Source organism: Acartia tonsa, chromosome 1 (genome assembly GCF_053477335.1).
Source record: "Acartia tonsa isolate MP-2025a chromosome 1, ASM5347733v1, whole genome shotgun sequence".
Lineage (NCBI taxonomy): Eukaryota > Metazoa > Arthropoda > Copepoda > Calanoida > Acartiidae > Acartia > Acartia tonsa.
Window position 1 is genome coordinate 23897282 of NC_137260.1, and position 19897 is coordinate 23917178.

General features: G+C 29.5%; 1 protein-coding gene across 2 annotated transcripts in view; it reads left to right on the forward strand.

Annotated features, from left to right (window-relative positions):
• The first annotated feature begins 1709 nt into the window (after positions 1–1709).
• The window catches only part of LOC145315549 (FMRFamide receptor-like), a 62283-nt gene continuing 44095 nt past the window's right edge, over positions 1710–19897 (forward strand). For both annotated transcript variants that reach the window (XM_080155533.1, XM_080155541.1), the window contains exons 1-4: positions 1710–1804; positions 10136–10183; positions 12919–12958; positions 17753–17845. In XM_080155533.1, the coding sequence (XP_080011659.1) occupies positions 1730–1804; positions 10136–10183; positions 12919–12958; positions 17753–17845 (256 nt within the window). In that variant the 5' untranslated portion in view covers positions 1710–1729. The remainder of the gene's footprint in view (positions 1805–10135; positions 10184–12918; positions 12959–17752; positions 17846–19897) is intronic.

A 19897-nucleotide genomic window follows, 5' to 3' on the forward strand; every position in this document is an offset into this window, starting at 1 on the left:
GGTGAAATTTCTTTCTAAATTACACCTAAATGTTTCAGGAATAATCAAATTAAATCGATAGGACAATTTCGATTTGACCTGACGATGTATGTATACTGTTTGTCTATATATCCGTCCACCAAGATTTTGCTAATTACCTATCTGATATGGTTCTTTCCCTCAAAGTGATAATTAAGCACTGACCTCCTTCCCCTTTTAAATAAAAAAGTGGAGTTACTTTTTCCCTATGCATTTGCATATACCTGCGGCGAACTGACCCTGTGGGACGACCCAGTACCCATAGTAATATCTAATTTTCAATTTATTTTAAAAATAAGTGTGAGAATTTCAGTGCTCGAAACTGTGGTGACTAGTATAATAATCAGCCCATTGTCCCCTTTCTTCCTGAGTTTGATAAACTTTAAATTATCATGTTTAATTTATCATTGTTTTCTCATCTCAAAAAAAAAAAAAATACTTGTTTACATTGTATATTAATTAATGTTAATGTTTTATCTTTTTCTTCGCACCCAAAACTCGAACACGACAAGAAAAAAACTTCGTTGATTTACATTTGATTTATTGGCAAACCATTCTCTCAGAGTCGGTCGGAGATAGTCAGAGTCAGGGAGAGACAGAGAAAGAGAGACAAAGAGAGAGAGAGAGAGAGACAAAGAGAGAGAGAGAGAGAGAGAGAGAGAGAGAGAGAGAGAGAGAGAGAGAGAGAAAGAGTGAGAGAGAGAAAAAAAGAGAGAGAGAAGAGAAGTATATTCAGAAACCTACATACACATGAAAATATTCAGTTTTAAACGGTTTTTGGACCCCAATGCTCACTATCCCCTAGAATGACTATAAATGTTCTTCAACCTTTATATGTATACGACTATTTTCAAACATTGTGGTTAAATAAGTTATGCTTAATGATTTTTAAAAGAAATATGTAAAGATAAAGAGAGCCATTTTTTCGCATAATTCCGTAAACTTGGGTGTTTGGTTGTAGTCAAATGCTCTAGTTAAGTCAAAGTGTTCTTAATTATAACCAAATTTATATTTACATTTAAGAACAGTTTGACTTGATAAGGGCATTCGACTACAACCCAACACCCAACTTATGAAATTACGCGAAAAAATTTACCATCTTTGTCGTTTCCTGCTGCTCTAAAAGAAGCACATTTCCCACAGAGAGTCCAACTGTTAATTACCTTTAGCAAAATGACTTTAACTGAAGATTAATTTATTTATCTAAATGAAAGTCCTATGCATAACTTTCTTGAAAAGTTTAACGCTGTATATCGTTGTATTTTGCCTATGTAACTTTTTTTTAAACCTCATTTTAGAGTTTTCTATATTTTTTGTTTTGTTATAAGTTTTAATGGTTAAAATAAAAAAACTAAACCTAAAAGTGTGTATTATACATACAAAAACATTTCTTGTGATTACAAAAGAAAAATGATTGACTAAATGCTTCGATGTGTTTGAATACAAAAAAAGTTTTACCATATCAGCATTGAGTAAGAAAACAAACAACAATCAGAAGTGTTATTAAAAGCGGAGCTTTTATATAATTCGAGTCTTTACGTCTGTTCCTCCGTCCGTCAAAGTTTGTTATCAAGATTAGCTTTGAGAGAAATCGTCTAATATTAGTTTTCATTAACATGGTGACCATTACTAAAATTGACAATCTAATTCGATTACAATTATTTAATCACTTAACTGTTTTTTGCAGAAATCTTCTAGAAGTTGTATAAAAATGTCACTAAACAGCACCTGTTTGCGGAATTTCGCCGTGGAAGTTGACAATGCTACAATTTTTGACACATTACAGGTATTACATGCAAATTAATGGATTTTTTATTACTTGGATCTTACACTAATAAATTTAAACTTTTAGTTGGCTAAACCCCCATCCACCCGCTTTTCTCCATCCCCTACCCTCCTACGGGATGAACGAAATAACTAATAAATGATGTAAATGATAACAACCTAAATTGACGACAACTTTTCCTCTGTGTAATATCTATGTACATTTTATATCCATTTGTGAATTTTGGTTTCTGCTTGGAGATTTTAATACCAGCATTAACATTTCATTTGACCTTTTCCATCGGAATCAAACCGGTTACAAACCATAATTTCAATGGTAGCATATAAATTTCCTTAAACTTTTAATATTTAAACTTTATTTTATCAATACTTTTTATTTATGTAATTGCAAATAATTATGATTAATCTTTCAATCTAAACTTAAAATTATAGGCTTTTTGATGATTTAGTGGATAAGAATTTACAAAGCTTACACTAGAGTTCAATATGTCGAACTTTCGGGGAAAATGTAAGCTTTAGACTATTCTATTTTTCTGTCACAAGTAATATTTCTAAAACTTCCTTTCAGGAGGGAAGTTGGCAAGAAAGGGAGAAATAAGAGAAGAGGGAAAATTTTCACTTAGTTTTGTTTGTCAGAATCACTTTCCCTTGTCCCTGGATTAGGTATTTATAAGAAGAATCCTTGGCTTTTTCCTCATTATCAAATCCATAAAGCATGAACACTAAATAATGTAAATGCAGAAAAATGTTCTTTCAAAAAAGATGCTCTTGATTCTAGAAATTAGGAATTAAAAAGATATTTCGTTAGATTTGAAACAGCAAAGCAAAAAAATCTTAAGATATAGATTTTTTACTTTATATTAATAAAAGTATAATAAAACAAATAAACAAAAAACAAAACATTTATTAATCTAAGAGGACTATATTTGATACGATTATTTTGTTATGTTAAGGGTTAAAAGCTCTTTTAGGAGCATAGGTGGTATTAACGGTTTAATGTCGAAATAAATGATTTTACCGTATATTTGTATCTTTGAGTAAGAATGCTTTTTTAATATAGAAACATATACTAAGCTGAAGTGTAAAAACACTATACAAAGAAAAAAAGGGGGTGCAGAGAGAATTATAATGAATGATTGCCAAATATAAGATGCCAATTTTTTTCTTTTCATTAATGCCAATCTGCAAAAAAAACCAGTGGTAGGGTTAATCATTCTTAATATGTATAAATTAGCAAAAGCAAATAATTTATAGCCGTATTGACCTTAAAGTATGAGGGCGGGAGGAGTTTCTGCGTCCTTTCTCTCATAGAAAATACTTGCATTAGACAGTTAGTAAAATTATGATAAGTTAAACCCCTTCTAGGTCTACTAGTTTAAACTAAAGCATACATGTATGTATAAGTTCAGAATCGTAATATCTCTACACGAGAAGCATTAATCTTCATTTTTAAATTGGTACCTAACTATTTATCAATTAAATAAATTCTGTATTTTAATCATTACCTTTCCTGTTGTAATTTTAATATTTTTGAATTGTTGTATGTGTCCATGTGTCATTATTGAGTGTGCCAATCCTTCAATATGCATTAAAAGCCCAAAGTTTTTAATATGCTGAAAGCTCGATATTGTTCAAAACTTTAGAAACAAGTAGTAAACACAAATATGTAAAATGAGATTTTGTTTTCAAGGGAGTCAAACTTTTGAGTGGCGTAGTTATTATAGAATTTGTTCTTCTCTATTTTCAACAACAATATCAGCTTAAATCCAAGTACCAGTAAAAAAAACCAACAACCTAAGATTATTATGTTCTATAAAAAAATAGATATCTTAATAAATCATATTGATATTCTATTGTTTTTTTTCTTTATGCATCTGAAATTGTTTTTATCAATTTTCAACTTTTTTTTCACACTGAGTTACTTTATTATAACATTTATGTTGTTTATGTTGATGATGTAGTAAAAGCAACATAGACTTTATAAACAATTTTCATTTCGTGCAAAAAAAAAGAAGAGGGAAAAAGTGAGAAAATTGTTAAGAAGATTACAGGCTTAAGTTTCATTTCCTGAAGTGCATTTTTTACTAAACATGTTTCTTTTTTTTTACACAAAATACTCTGATTTTAAACAGCTTTTTGGGAACATTTTTTACAACTATGTTCAAAGTTGAAAGGTATTCTAAGAGTAAGAATTTCTCACAGTTTTTGTATAGGAAAATTGGACGGAAACCTATTTTAGAGCAAACAAAAACAAATAAAATTAAATTATATCTAGAATTAAATCCATGATGTTCAAAGGTGACAAGAATTGGTATCAATTTAGACCTTTTAGAAATAATCCACTACAAACTTTTCAGGCTGAAATTCTTCGTACTTTAATCAGATATCTCAATAAAGTTAAAATATATAGGATTAGAACCTGATCAACTTCTAACTTAATTAGAATTTAAAAATTTCCTATGCAAATAAAAGTTTGTATTCTCTATTTTCTGAATATTTCCAAGAATTCTATCTTTAGGATATTCACATTTTAAAGTATTTCAAGAATATTGGAGTATTACTTGTAACCAGGGGCGTCCTAGCCATTTTTTTTGGGGGGTGTAAAATTTTTTGAAGGGGTGGGGGTAATTCGTTTTTTTGGAAGGTAAAATGGCGCGCGCCACAAATTTTTTTTACCCCCCCAAAAAAAATTTTTACCCCAGGTGTAAAATTTGCTTTGGGGGGGTAATTACCCCCCCTGAAATCAGTTGGCAGGGGTAAATTTTGTTAGAGATTTCTTTTTTTTGGGGGGGGGTAAATACCCCCTCCTAAATGGTTGAGGGTGCCTACGGCACCCTTAGGGTAGGAGTAAATTTTAAATGGGGGGGGGGGGGGAAATGAAAAAAAAAATTTGGGGGTAATCCCCACTTTACCCCCCCCACCGGTGTCCTGGATAGGAAACAGGTTTCTTTTGACATACGTCTCACAAGACCTACGTAGCCATGACCGGGAGATGATGACGGTTCAGTACATGACTTTCGTTAAATCACAGCTGATCATTTTTGTGGATTTTTTTGAAAATTACTTTTTTACCCAAAATTTCATAGATTTTCCCCCAAAAATCTCAATTTTCTCACATTTGCTGCCTAGTTAGCATAAATTTACGCAAGAAAAGTATAATAAGTAACAGCTGTACTGAAGATTGTGCTATCACCTATAACAAGATCTTTCAAAATCAATGGAAAAAGATTTTTAGTCAGAAATTGAGTAAGAGTTAATTATTTTGAATTAATGTTCAACAATAAATTTGCACGTCAGAACTGCTTCTGGCCTCCATAGGCTTTCACCTGGCTTCAACATGATTCAATCTATCAGACTTTGCCTTTGACTAAGGAACATAATGTTTTTGCCCTCAACTTTCTTTCACAAAAACTTTCTCTCCTAACAATTCACCTTCTTGATCCATGTTTCAAGACGTTGAAGTTACCGTCCATATTCTTCAACTTTAACAAGTATGCTTCATAATACTGTCCACTAAACAGGGTACCTCTCTCCAACCTGGTATTATTACTTTTTACTTCCTTTGGTATCATAGAACCAGCTACTGTCATGAGAGATCTTTCCATGAGTGAAAGCCTAGACTGCCATGCAACTAGCTACATGGTCTTTAAGACTCCCTTGCTTCTGCTAGGAGCTTCTGTCCTCTCATTCTCATTATTACTCAGAAATTCAACATGGTTTTCGACTACTCTGCTGATTGATAAGCTAAAGTCAGGTGGGTCTATGATTCCAAATCTAACACCATTTGATAGACAAACTGCCCTTTATTCTTGCTTTGCTAATTCTACATTGTGGTCTTCCTGTTTAACACCTTCCTAGGTCCCTTCACTACTAGTAGCTTTTAGGAAGGGTAGTATTGATCTGCTTAGGACAGAAAACTTGCCTGTGTTTTATTGTCGACTTTGGTTTTAAAAACCACACATGCATGAAATCCAGTTATGATCATGTAACCAGCATTCACATTCACTCTAGTCATAAGCAACTATTTTTTTCTTCAAGCTACAAGCCAAGTGCTTTTCTGTCATTTAGCTGCTCTTACATTCATGAGTCATATCAACACAATGTTTGAATACACTAACTTACAAAATATCCATTCAGCTTAGAATTCAATATGTATCTATAATTATTATGTAGGTTCACCTATGAAAACCTTGATAAGACTTTTACTTAATCTAAATAACACAGTTTGAACCACTTGAAACTCTCTTGCTTCAAAGAACAAGAGTGTCTACCATGGTTCTCACTACGACATTTAATCAGTAGTAAAGACAACCAGTGTGTACAAAGGGCAGAGACTCAATCAAGACCATCTATACTAACTTTCTGCAAGCTCTTTTGAACCAGGATCTGGTTGTATATTTAATTGTAGCCTTGTATAAATGGTATTTATGGACATATGTTATACCCCAAGCAGATATTGCTTTGATGTTGAGACATTAAATCAGCCAGGAACCAATATTGAGCAGGATAACTTGTTAATATTTCAAGGAAAACTTGGAACAGAATCATTGCTGTTTCTGAAGCATGTTTGTATTAACTTCATGAGTGGAACCTCAGAGAGTGGTCTTTTCACAGTCAGAAACTATGTTTTAACAATATAATATGTCATGAGGCATGCAATAGGAACATGAAATATTTTTAAAGATAATTACAAAAGCTGTTTAGACATCAATTCAAATATTAACTTCAAATAACTCTGATTTCATTTCTAGACTACAAATCTTAGATTCTTAAAGATTTTGTTATTGATGATAACACAGTCTTTAGGTTCAGCTGTATTTACCATACTTTTCTTGCGTAAATTTAGGCTAACTAAGCTGCAAATGTGAGAAAATTGTGATTTTTTGGGGAAAAACTATGAAAATTTGGGTATAAAAGTAATTTTCAAAAAAATCCACAAAAATGATCAGCTGTGATTTAACGAAAGTCATGTACTGAACCGTCATCGTCTCCCGGTCATGGCTACGTAGGTCTTGTGAGACGTATGTCAAAAAAAACCTGTTTCCTATCCAGGACACCAGTGCCCCCCCCTTGGACATCTATGCTTATAACAATGCTAAGATAAAGTATTGAATGAAACTGATGGTAGTGCCTAAAAAAATGACACCATACAATACAAATATCAATAATAGGCAGTATTTGTTTAAATTGACCAATGGTAGACCAGTATGACGTCATTTCTTTAGGCGCTATCAAAAGTTTTGTTTTGAAGATTTTAATTATTTTGCTTTGAACTTAACAAGAGTAAATCTTTCAGACAAAATATATCATTATATGTAACACTTTTACGACCAACTTTAAATTTAATTGTTTAAGTTTTGTTTACTTTGTATGAAAATTCATCTTCAAATGTGTAGAAACCTTTTGTTTGACATTTAGAGCATAAATTTAGAAAATTTGGTAAAATGTCAGAGAAACCCAAATGTACACATTTTATAGAAGAAATATAAGGAAATTCAATTTTTTTTGTAATCTAAATCAATGTTCATGCATCTGATTTTCCATCAGACTGTCCATCTTTCCCAATGAAGCCTGAAGTATTAACTACAGCTGTCCCTTTGACATCTGCTTGTCAGGGAATATCAAGATTTTAGGTCAATTTCTTGGGGGAGTCCCTGAAAGTAAATATATATTTATGATTATGAAGTGTGAAAAATTCAACATATACTTTAAGTCTTATTATTTTCCTTCATCCATCTTGTTGTTTAATCCCTAGAGGCTGGGGGCAAATGTTGATTATGAAACAAAATATTAAGATTATATAATTTATCAAATTATAAAAACTCCCAATAAATAATGTAATGAGATACAAATAATCAAATACCACAATGAAACAAAAATAGAAGAGAAGAATAAAGATATTAAATACCAGATTATTTTCTGGCATTAATAATATTTTACTCTGTGTCTCTTGACCACTATTCTGTTTCTGATAACATGTGAATAGGTAAGCTTATTATCAAATATTGAATGGTTTGTTACTATAATACCAGGAATATTGTATAGCCAACAAACAAATAAATTTAGGATAAAATTTAAGCCGGGGTAGCCAGTCTAACCAACAATCCTACAAAAAATCATGAAACCTTATTGAGTATCTAGTGGTATATTTTGTTTTTTTTTTCATGTAAATGAAGAGGAGTGGGAAAGAAGGGGAGGAAAAGAGAAAGAGGATTGTGGGGAAATTTTCCTTTAGAGTTGTCAGAATATCATTTCCTTGTCCCTGAATTTAGGGGGCAGATAGAAATATTTTATGTTTTTTTTCAAATTAATTTCGTTTTCGGTATAAGCTAATATAATAGAGGCAATTGGTATCATAAAAAATCAAAGACTTATTAAAATTAAACCTTTAAAACAAATCTACGTTGAGAAATATAAGGAATTCAGCAATTTCTTGGGAGTGAGGAAAGAGCAGCAAGGACACAAAAACTTTTTTTTCGGGTGGGGGGGAGGGGGGATCTTTTGAGGTGGTATAACTTTTATTGAAAAAAATCTCCCCGATTATCAACACTGTACCTCCCCCACCCCACTTTGACGTCCATGCAGAACAGAACAAAGAATAAAGAAAAAACAATGTTAAAAAATTTGGGCTATTTTTGATGCGGCTTATGTAATGTATATTTGTGAAAATGCACGGTTATTATTTGTTTTGGCGAATAACAACCATAACATAATATAATAAAAACAAGTGATATGTGTATACGATCATGTTATCCTATGCATATATGGGAGCTCGGATGAAAGTAGGGTTAAATATGTTTAGAAATAAGCTACAAATTTTTTGTTATTACAATAAGGTACATACCTAAATTTCGAGTTTTTTGGTTTATTAGAAAGAATTTAAATTTATAAAAAAAATGATAAAACTTTTTTTTTTATTTGTCTTAGTTTTTATTATTTTTCCTATATATTTTACCCTGTTAGTGACTGCATCTCTAACTATTGATTAATAGTAGACCATATAACTATAAGTACAATATTAATATATTATAATAGAGAAAGGATTTTATTTCAGTAATTTTATTATATAAAGTAGTAAGGGAAGGATCTTGCTAACCGAAGAACCGATATTGTCCTCCTTTATAGTAAAGCTTCATATAGGTCCCAGGATGGTTTTAGGCTATTTTTCTTACACCCCATTGGCAGGGGAGCAGTCGCTAGTTAAGAAATAAAATAATAAGTAAGAAAATAATATAAATATCTAAAAAATTGATTAAGCACGAAAATTACATGTCCATGCCCTTTATTGAAATCTTTCTGTCATTTAAATGAAACATAGGTATAAAATACAATATCCAGATCATTTCTATTTCAAACAACAACATAGAAAATGTTAGGTTTATCTTTTAGGTCATTGGAAGGTCAGTGTAATATGATGGTTATCTTTTTAAAAAAATCTTTTGTTATAGAAGCATATAATATATGTATTTTGCATATCCATTAATTAGAATGACATCATTTATTGACTATATCTATTCATTATCAAATGAGGTTTGGGTCAGGGAGGTAGGGGACATTGGACTGTTTATTACAGAAGTTTTATATTAACGTTTTCTTATTCGTTAGGTAATCAACTTTGGGGACTTTTCTTGAATTTTATTGGTTTGTTTATTAAGTTGAGTGTCCGAAGGTTTCAACCACTTATTGTAATCTTCAGAAGAGATAATTTTGTGTATCATAATTGGTAATGTACATGAAATTATCGTCTTTAGATCCCTGGGTTTGGGAAGTGCAGCTACTCAAATATTCCAATAATTTTCTTTAATTAATATTAAAAACCAAGTTTGAGAAAACAGCTGAATATTATAATTATGTTATTATGTATATCATTTTTCTTGTTTGACATGTATGTACAGTTCAATATACAAACTTTGTCTCTGCGTTTTCTTTCTTTATTTTATTAGAGACTATTTGCATTGTCGTATAAGGTTTTAGTAATGCTATACGTAAGAGAAAATTGAGCCAGTGGTTTATTTTTCTTATCCAATTTTTAAAATCTATAAATATAACATTTTGTCATTAAAAAGGGCGACAACATAAAAATTAAAAAATGAACAGTAAGCTTTAAAATAAAATTTTAATAATAAATCATCATGGAGTCAAATGTTGTTGTATGTGTCAGTTTCTTCGGGTTTGTGTTCGAACCGGACAATGAGCTTCTATGTTTTCATAAAAAAACATCGAAAACAAAACCTTCAAACTATAAAATATTGAGAGAAAAAAAATCCCCAAAATAAACATTCAATGTAGTCTCCGTGTAAAAATACATGCTAACAAAAATTATTTATTTTAGAGCGTGTCTGATCAGTATGACGAAGATTACAATATTTCTGGACATCAGGTATGATCCGTTTCCAGTAAGGCTTCAGAACCGATCAATATCCGCTGAATTAGAACCGGTTCTCAGTCATACTGAAAAATAATATTTAGCATCGTATTAAAGACAGTTTTCCACGAATATTAAAATAAAAATAATAAAATTAATACCAGTTTTTTTAAACCGGGCCTTATGCGAGTCACTTTTTTAGCTTGGCTTTTACTCGATTTAATTGCTAGATAATTTTTTCTCTTTTAAGTCATTTTTTGGCTAAACATTTCTTTCATGCCAACTCTTTATAAGTAATTTTTTTCTTTTCTTAGACACAACACATTGTCTTATTGACAGCTTGAAAGACAGCTAACATCTCTTTATATAAGCCAACAAAATATATTTATACTTTACTGTAAAGTATTAGGACATATGTGTGCCTGTTTGTTTGACTAATCTTTTAAGCAAAGCTTTTGAGCTGTTTTTGTTTTCAAGTTAAGATATTTTAATAGCCTAACTATAATATGTCAATATTGACAATTTTTACTAAATAAAGTCGACATAAACCATTGTCACTTATGTCAAACAAACACTTCCAAAAACAACAGAGTTTCGCCAATGAAAAAAAAATATTTTTTACACTTATACTATCAATACTTGGAGGGAAAGATTTAAAAGTAAAAATTTCATGGAATATAAATTGATTTTTAAAAATGCTGCGTAATATTTACATTATATTATCATAAAATGAAACTGGAAAATTTTCTGGCCGTTAAGAATAGGGTTTTAAAAATGAATATTCTGTCTTTAAATTGAAGTAAAAGATACTTTAACCTATTTGGTATATAGGCTTACTCATTATTTTATATTGCGAAAAAATTTTGTACTTTTTTGGGGGTTAATATCAAAGACAAATTTATCCTCGCTTGATGTATCCCTACACCCCTCGCAAGTTATGCATTATATTGAAAGGTGATAGGCTATAGAAAATTCCAAGTGAAGAAGAGATGCAATTTGGATGCGTAGCAACTCTACAACTATCTTTGTCCTTGCATTAGTATAAAACTAAATTTGACTGATTTACGCCGTAATTATATCATATCTACAAGTTTGATACTAGAAACCTATATATTTCATAACACACAAATCTTATAATGGCTTACAATGTTAATGACTTAATTAAACTAACTTTTCCTTCATGATGAATACCAATGTTTAATTATTCTATCGAAGACTTGTAAAACAATTAATAAAATCTAACATCAATACAATGTAATAAATTATTCGAACGACACAATAAAAAAAATATTATTTAAATACTAATAATTAACCTAATTTATTGAAAAGCGATTTGCCTTAAAGGAAAGCCTTTAAAAAAGTTTTAATTTAAAATAAATTGCAGAAAAGAAAACTCACTGGGCACATGTAGACAAAGATAAATGCGTATTCTTTCTTATTTTTTATGCTTTACGTTTTCGGATATTATCAATCTTGTTTACTCTTGTATAACGCTTCTAAGAGTACAATATAAAGACATACCTTATTTATCAAATTTGGTAGATGTCACCTCATATCATTGTCATACGTACATATAACATATTTTTTATTTTTTATCTTTTATACTTTTTAATTCCTTTTAGACATGAATTTTAATAACTAATAAAACTAATATACGTACAGGAGTTTCAAAAAGATAATGTGTTAGAATTGCAAATAAAAAACACTTAATGTTAGTTTGACTTTATCGAAGTGTTTGACAAAATATGTTGGTCTTTTTTATTTTTATTATTATTAAAATCAAGAAATATCATTGATTTAGGAAATGTTAGCTTTCTTAACAGTTTTGTCCAAAATATAAAAAATGACATTGTAACAATTTCGGTTTTAAAGCAAATTAAGTAAAAATTACCGAATGCGTGGACCAACAAAACATTGGATTATTATCCAAAGTTGTAAAAAATCGTTCTCTCGTAAATACATGTGTAATGTAGGAAAAAAGATAATTTTTTTTTACAGAAATACAAGATAAAATTTTCTTTTTTTTACAATTAAAAAAGGAAAAAAATCCTTGCAAAGCTTCAAATTATACGTAAATTTTAAATTAGTGCAGCATTAATTTTCATTTATTTATCTATCCCTCATTCTCTCAAATTGAGTTATAGAAAATTTATGCGTCGCTTAACATCAATACAAATATACAGTAAAAGTAATGAAATTATTCATATTACAGGTTTTTTTTCTATTAAGATAAATACGCATGTGTAAAAAAGTAATTCTATTATATAAAGTTGTTGGCAATTTTTTGTATGTAGCCAAGGGGCTTGAAGGAACCGATATCGTTCTCCTTTTTAGTGAAGCTTTTTATAGATCCAGGAAAAATTTATAAGTATTTAGGGCTAGGGTGTTTTTACCCTCTAAATTAAAAAATTACTCCCCAACCAAAAAAACTCAAATTGAAATGTCACCTTAAGTGCCTCTATTGGCTTCTACGGGCGTAATGAAATAATTTGTACAGTACATTAACAAAATTAGAATATTATTTGATGTGCAGTATTTTACTATTATTATTTTACTATTATCCTACACCATCTTTTTATCATTTTTATAAAGAAATTATATCAACAAATAATTAGGCAACTCATCATTATTTCAATTGGGTGATAATTATATGTGATGAAATATTTTTTAATGCTATTTTTAAACCACTTTAGGAATATTTATTTTTTAGCCACTAGGAATATTTATTATTCTATTTAATTTTAATTTAGGTTTCTGATGTATATTACACCCTGGTATCTAGATATGCAGGTAATTATTTTCATGTGTTCATTAACATATCTAAAACTGCTGGACTCTTAACAGTTTCTTATATATCAAGATCGGACAGGTATCAAGCTATTGGATAATTTAAGTAAACCTCAGAGAGGTGGGGGACGTTTGGCTGTTTATTGCACTAGTCTCCAAAGTTTTATAATAACATTTTCTTATTCGTTTGTTTAACCACTATAAAGACTTTTATTGAACCTAGATTCGTTGTTTCATTAAGTTGATTGTCCAAACGTTTCAACCACTTATTGTAATCTACAGAAAGAGTAATTTTGTGTATCGTCATTGGGGATGTATATAGATTTATCGGCCATTGTCTTATTCCTTTAGATCCTTGTAAAATTTCCATAAAAAAACACTAGAAAATTTCACTGAATATTGAGTTTAAGTACAGATTTAAGTATACATGGTATAAATAAACTATTTGTATTTAGGGATTACATAGAATTATATTATTTACTTCCACTCTTTTTATCTTTTTATCATCATCATGTCCCGACTCATAATTTAAAAAAAAGGAAAAACCAAAATCTAGAATTTTATAACCAAATTAGATTAGCATTCATCCAAATAGTTTACACAATTTATTTAAATATCTCATAAATATTAAAAACTTTATTTTTTTCTTTCGTGCAAGTTTCATTTATTTCAAATGAAATTGAAAAACAACTCTATTAAACATTTTTGAAAACGCAAAAAAAACTAACATTTGTAATTTAAAGTTATCAAAATTCAATTATATTACAAAATAGAACACATTACAAAACTTTTTTTGTGCTAATTCAGGGAAAAAGTAATATAAATTCTCATTTTTGAATTTTATAGATTATTTTATAATATAAATTCCATATAAATGATTTAAAAGTAAGTTATATATTATCCTCAGTAAATTTAAAACAGAAATGAAATTAACAAGAACTAGTGATTAAACCCCTAGAGGCCATTAGGGGCTTTTAAGGGGTGAGGAGTCGATAACGCAATTTTCAATTTTAGTTTTAAAAAGAAAAAGTAAATTATCTATCTAAGTAAAGTAAAGAATCTGCATTATAAATAAGAAATTTAAGAAGTATTAACATTAAGTATTTTTGTATTGATCCGACATGCGGACGATGAAAATTTATAGAGCCTAATACTAGTTATACAATTTCCTTTATTACTGAAAGTGCACTTTTAAAGTCTTAATGGGAAATCAATTTATATAAAAGTTGTGTCTTTGGAATGCGTTGCATCTCTAAAAAGATTCTTTATACTTTTTAAATTTTTTCTTAAAGATATTTAAGAACTAGCAGCTCCAAACAAACATAATAGAATGAACACAGTAATAGTGTCTGACTGATTATGACGTAACAAAAAAAACTAGCCAATAAGAGGCCACTATAAATTTTACCATTGGTCAATAACGGCCTCTTATTGGCTAATTTTTTTTTGTTACGTCATAATCAGTCAGACACTATTACTGTGTTCTAATAGAATACTTAGGCCTTTACATTAAGGGAGAGTTGGAACTATTTGATAAGGTGTATTTTTTTCTGGTAAACTAAACTTTTTTTTTGAGTTACCCTTTTTTGTGGACATTTTTGTTCTCGTTTCAGTAAATTTTATAACACTACTACTTAGCAAAGTTTTTTAAAACTTTTTATTGGAGACTTTTGTGAACAAATATATTTTCTTTTTTTATAAATTGATAAGCATTTTGAAATGAATTAAATTAATTTTGGAATTAAAGAAATTTAATTCGAGATATAAAAAATTTAAATATAATTTTATATTATTTGTATATGATTTGTCTAACAGGAACAGTTTCATTTAGAAGTTGCCCACCAATAACACTTTTTGACCATAAATAATCTTTTTTTTACAATTGTTTAAGTTACATCTAACTGCATGCTGCAAATAACTCAATATTTTTACACGAATTTCTTATCTCATTTTCTCCCAAAATAATACTTACTAACGTACAGAAAGCTACGCTACTGAAAATAATGACGTCGAATTGTAAGTAAAGATTCTTAATCTTCATTAATACAGTATTTAATATTAAACATGTTTTCTTTTTAAACTATTTAAAAATTATACCAAATATAACAATTTTATAAAGTAGAGTACTTTTAATAAGAATAAGAATAAGTACATCCATAAAAATTATGAAAAAATATGAAATTGCGCAAAATCCATGATAGAGGTTAGAATAAGACTAATAATATTTTTAGGATGCTGGGTTCTTGTCAAATTATCCTTAATCATCCTAGGATTTAACATTTCAAAAGCCTAAAATCTTGCAACCCTCTATTCTATCTACGGCTGTTATTGAACATACATATTGGAATGAGAATCAAAGTGCTAGTCTATTCAATTCTATTTGGTATTCCATCACAGTCACAATATTGCTTTTCTTCAATTTTATGAAAACAAATATTGTCAAATCAAATCGACATATTTCTATAGTATAAAACTCCCATCATATATGATACTCTAAAATTAAACTTATTTGGTATTGTGCTTTTATCGGATAAGACATGTTTGCGGTTATGATTTGCACACGTTCAATCTACCGTTGTTCCATAATAGTTTCAATTCAATTTCTATATAAACCATCGCATGAAAATTGAATTCAAGGTTATAAGAATAAATGTATAAGTATAGACGTATAGTCCAGACAACTACCCTTTTCGTCTGCTAGCAAATTTCATTCTGCTCTTTTGTAGCGAATTGGCTGTGTTAATATTTCGGAAGCTATTGGCTTATATTCAAAGACCCGATTGACCCATGAACATGCACTTATTTAAACCGTGCCTCCTCTATTTATGTATTTTTGAAATGTTTTAAGAGTAATGTGTTTCTACTATTTTTTGTTATCTGTTAGAACTCTTTCTAATGTAAAATATCCTATAACTAATTTAAAAATATTTTAATGCTAACTTTTGGAAATATTAAAATACCTTCATTCTATTAAATTACAGATTTTTTTCTATTTCGGATAAAATGTATAAAATAGAATTGTGTGTAAAATTTTACCGTGTGTATTACCTCTAAATAATTGAGACGCACTTTCATAAAATTGCATATTTCGAATTGGTTTTAAAGTTCATACATTTTTACAGCTCCAGGGATAAATAGATATTTTTTTGAGTTTCCGAAATGATATAAACTACATCATATCTTATCCCTCCCTAACATAAAAAAAGCTACCCTGACAATCAAGCTAGCAATATCTGTAAAATAGACAAAAATTTTAGCCTTACTTCTTGCTCTAACTTTCTTTTTATAATTAAAAAAAATAGATTTCTATTTGAAGAAACTTTTTTTAAACATTTACTTATCAATTTATCTTGCTTTACTTTATCCTTTGAATTATTTAACATGCAATTTTACTTTATTCTATACTATATCCGCAACAACTTTTATTTAATGAAATCTTCCAATTTTTAACATTTACAAAACGGCCTGCTGGATTGCATCAAGATCCATGACAGATCTATATAGGAAATAAATGACTTTGAATGAGCTTAATTTTTCCAATTGATAAGCCTTTAAAACTCATAGTGATCCAATAATTCATAATAAACTCTCATTAACCAGAACAATAAGACCCATTATTTTACTATATGAAGAATAAATTCATTTTTTTATTTCATGTTGCTATTTGAATTGTATTAAAGTATTAAATTTCTATTCATAAAATAAAAAAAATTTAATTAATAAAATAGTAAATCAAAGAAAACTTAGTTTTAAAATAATTTGATACTAGCGACGCCATAATGTGTTCAGATATTAAACTAAAATTTAACATTTAACTAAACATTTTAATCCTTTCAGGGCGATAATTTGAAATAAAAATACAATGAAAGAAAAAGGTTAAAAGTAGGGGAAAAGACAATGTAAGAAAAAGAATAATATTCAATCTAGCCAATAGCGGGATAATTTTAGAACGCCGCCTCTAGTGGTTGATATTTAAAAGATTGTTGAAACTGACAGGGACTAATATTCATATAATTTGCTTGCAGCTTTCTAATTCGAAACTAGGCCCTTAATTTTGAATTAATTAGTTTCAATTGCAGCTTTGTTAGGTACTTGTAAAGAGATTAATAAGCCCAAAACTAACAAATGACTACTTGATTTTCGTTTTTTTCTAAAAACCTTTCCCTCCCAGATGCTGAAACACCATCGTACGTCATAAAAAGTTAAAAGTTTTGAAACAATATAGAATGGTAGGCTGAGCTCTATATAATGCTAAATTGTTTCTATAACTTTTTTTTGATAATATGTAACTATACGTAAATCTTTATATATCTTTTTTTCAAAGAAGAACACCTAAATATTATACCTTTCTTTAGCCTTACTTTTCTTTAACTATCTAGTTTCTTTCTATGTTTCTATCTTTATAATTATTTAAATATCTATCTTTGTTTTTATTAAAGTTTTTTTTCTATGCTTCTGTCCATGTTTATATCTATGTATCTAGCTATGAATCTGTCTATGTATCTATCTAAGTTTCTATCTATGTATTTTGCAATGTTTCTATCAATGTATTTAATTACCTATGTATCTATCTATGTTTCTATCTAAGTATTTATCTATTTTCTCTATGTATGTATCTATATTTCTGTCCGTATTTCTCTCTATGAATCTATCTTTGTATCTTTCTATGTTTCAATCTATGTTACTATCTATGTTTGTATCTATGCTTCTATCTATGTTTCATTCTATGTTTTTTATCTATGTTTCTATCTATAATATATTCTATGTTTTTATCTATGTTTCTGTCTATGTTTGTAGATGACCTATGTGGTGAGACAATGAGTAGAGAACAGGAGGAACAGATTATAAGTTTGAAATTTTGGGTCACAGGATTACTTTCCTTAGTCACAGGTAAGATATATTTAATTGTTTAGCCAGATAAAATAATTCTAATTTTGGGTCACAGGATTACTCTCCTTAGTCACAGGTCAGATATATTTCATTGTTTAGCCGGATAAAATAATTCTAATTTTGGGTCACTGGATTACTCTCCTTAGTCACAGGTCAGATATATTTCATTGTTTAGCCGGATAAAATAATTCTAATTTTGGGTCACTGGATTACTCTCCTTAGTCACAGGTCAGATATATTTAATTGTTTAGCCAGATAAAATAATTCTAATTTTGGGTCACAGGATTACTCTCCTTAGTCACAGGTCAGATATATTTCATTGTTTAGCCGGATAAAATAATTCTAATTTTGGGTCACTGGATTACTCTCCTTAGTCACAGGTAAGATATATTTCATTGTTTAGCCGGATAAAATAATTCTAATTTTGGGTCACTGGATTACTCTCCTTAGTCACAGGTCAGATATATTTCATTGTTTAGCCGGATAAAATAATTCTAATTTTGGGTCACAGGATTACTCTCCTTAGTCACAGGTCAGATATATTTCATTGTTTAGCCGGATAAAATAATTCTAATTTTGGGTCACTGGATTACTCTCCTTAGTCACAGGTAAGATATATTTCATTGTTTAGCCGGATAAAATAATTCTAATTTTGGGTCACTGGATTACTCTCCTTAGTCACAGGTCAGATATATTTCATTGTTTAGCCGGATAAAATAATTCTAATTTTGGGTCACAGGATTACTCTCCTTAGTCACAGGTAAGATATATTTCATTGTTTAGCCGGATAAAATAATTCTAATTTTGGGTCACTGGATTACTCTCCTTAGTCACAGGTAAGATATATTTCATTGTTTAGCCGGATAAAATAATTCTAATTTTGGGTCACTGGATTACTCTCCTTAGTCACAGGTCAGATATATTTCATTGTTTAGCCGGATAAAATAATTCTAATTTTGGGTCACAGGATTACTCTCCTTAGTCACAGGTAAGATATATTTCATTGTTTAGCCGGATAAAATAATTCTAATTTTGGGTCACTGGATTACTCTCCTTAGTCACAGGTCAGATATATTTCATTGTTTAGCCGGATAAAATAATTCTAATTTTGTGTCACAGGATTACTCTCCTTAGTCACAGGTCAGATATATTTCATTGTTTAGCTGGATAAAATAATTCTAATTTTGGGTCACAGGATATATTTCATTGTTTAGCCGGATAAAATAATTCTAATTTTGGGTCACAGGATTACTCTCCTTAGTCACAGGTCAGATATATTTTATTGTTTAGCCGGATAAAATAATTCTAATTTTGGGTCACAGGATTACTCTCCTTAGTCACAGGTCAGATATATTTCATTGTTTAGTCGGATAAAATAATTTTGGGTCACAGGATTACTCTCCTTAGTCTCAGGTCAGATATATTTCATTGTTTAGCCGGATAAAATAATTCTAATTTTGGGTCACAGGATTACTCTCCTTAGTCACAGGTCAGATATATTTCATTGTTTAGCCGGATAAAATAATTCTAATTTGGGGTCACAGGATTACTCTCCTTAGTCACAGGTCAGATATATTTCATTGTTTAGCCGGATAAAATAATTCTAATAGAACAAAAATTATGTTATGGATTTATTATAATGTATTTCGGATAATGGAAAGAAAACGAAGTAGCGGGTTTCCTAGTATTTTTACAGTAGCGTTTCTCCTAATCTAGCCCCTGTGGAGGACTTTAACCCTGCAGGACAATCTTTGCCATTTACCTAACCTAACCTTACCTAAAATAACTGCTACTGTGAAAATACGACGAAACCTGCTACTTTTGTAAAAAGGTTCAATAAATATACATCATGTACTATTTGTGAGATAAATTTTATCTAGCTTCAGTTATATTACTACTCTACACATAAAAATCCCAAATTGATTATCTAACTAACCATCTAAAAATTATTTCTTATTTATTACATTTAACTTGATCAAGCTATCTAATTTTAATGGTGAAAGAAAAGGAAATAACTAAGAAGAGTATCCAGGGATAAGTGATGGGAAACGT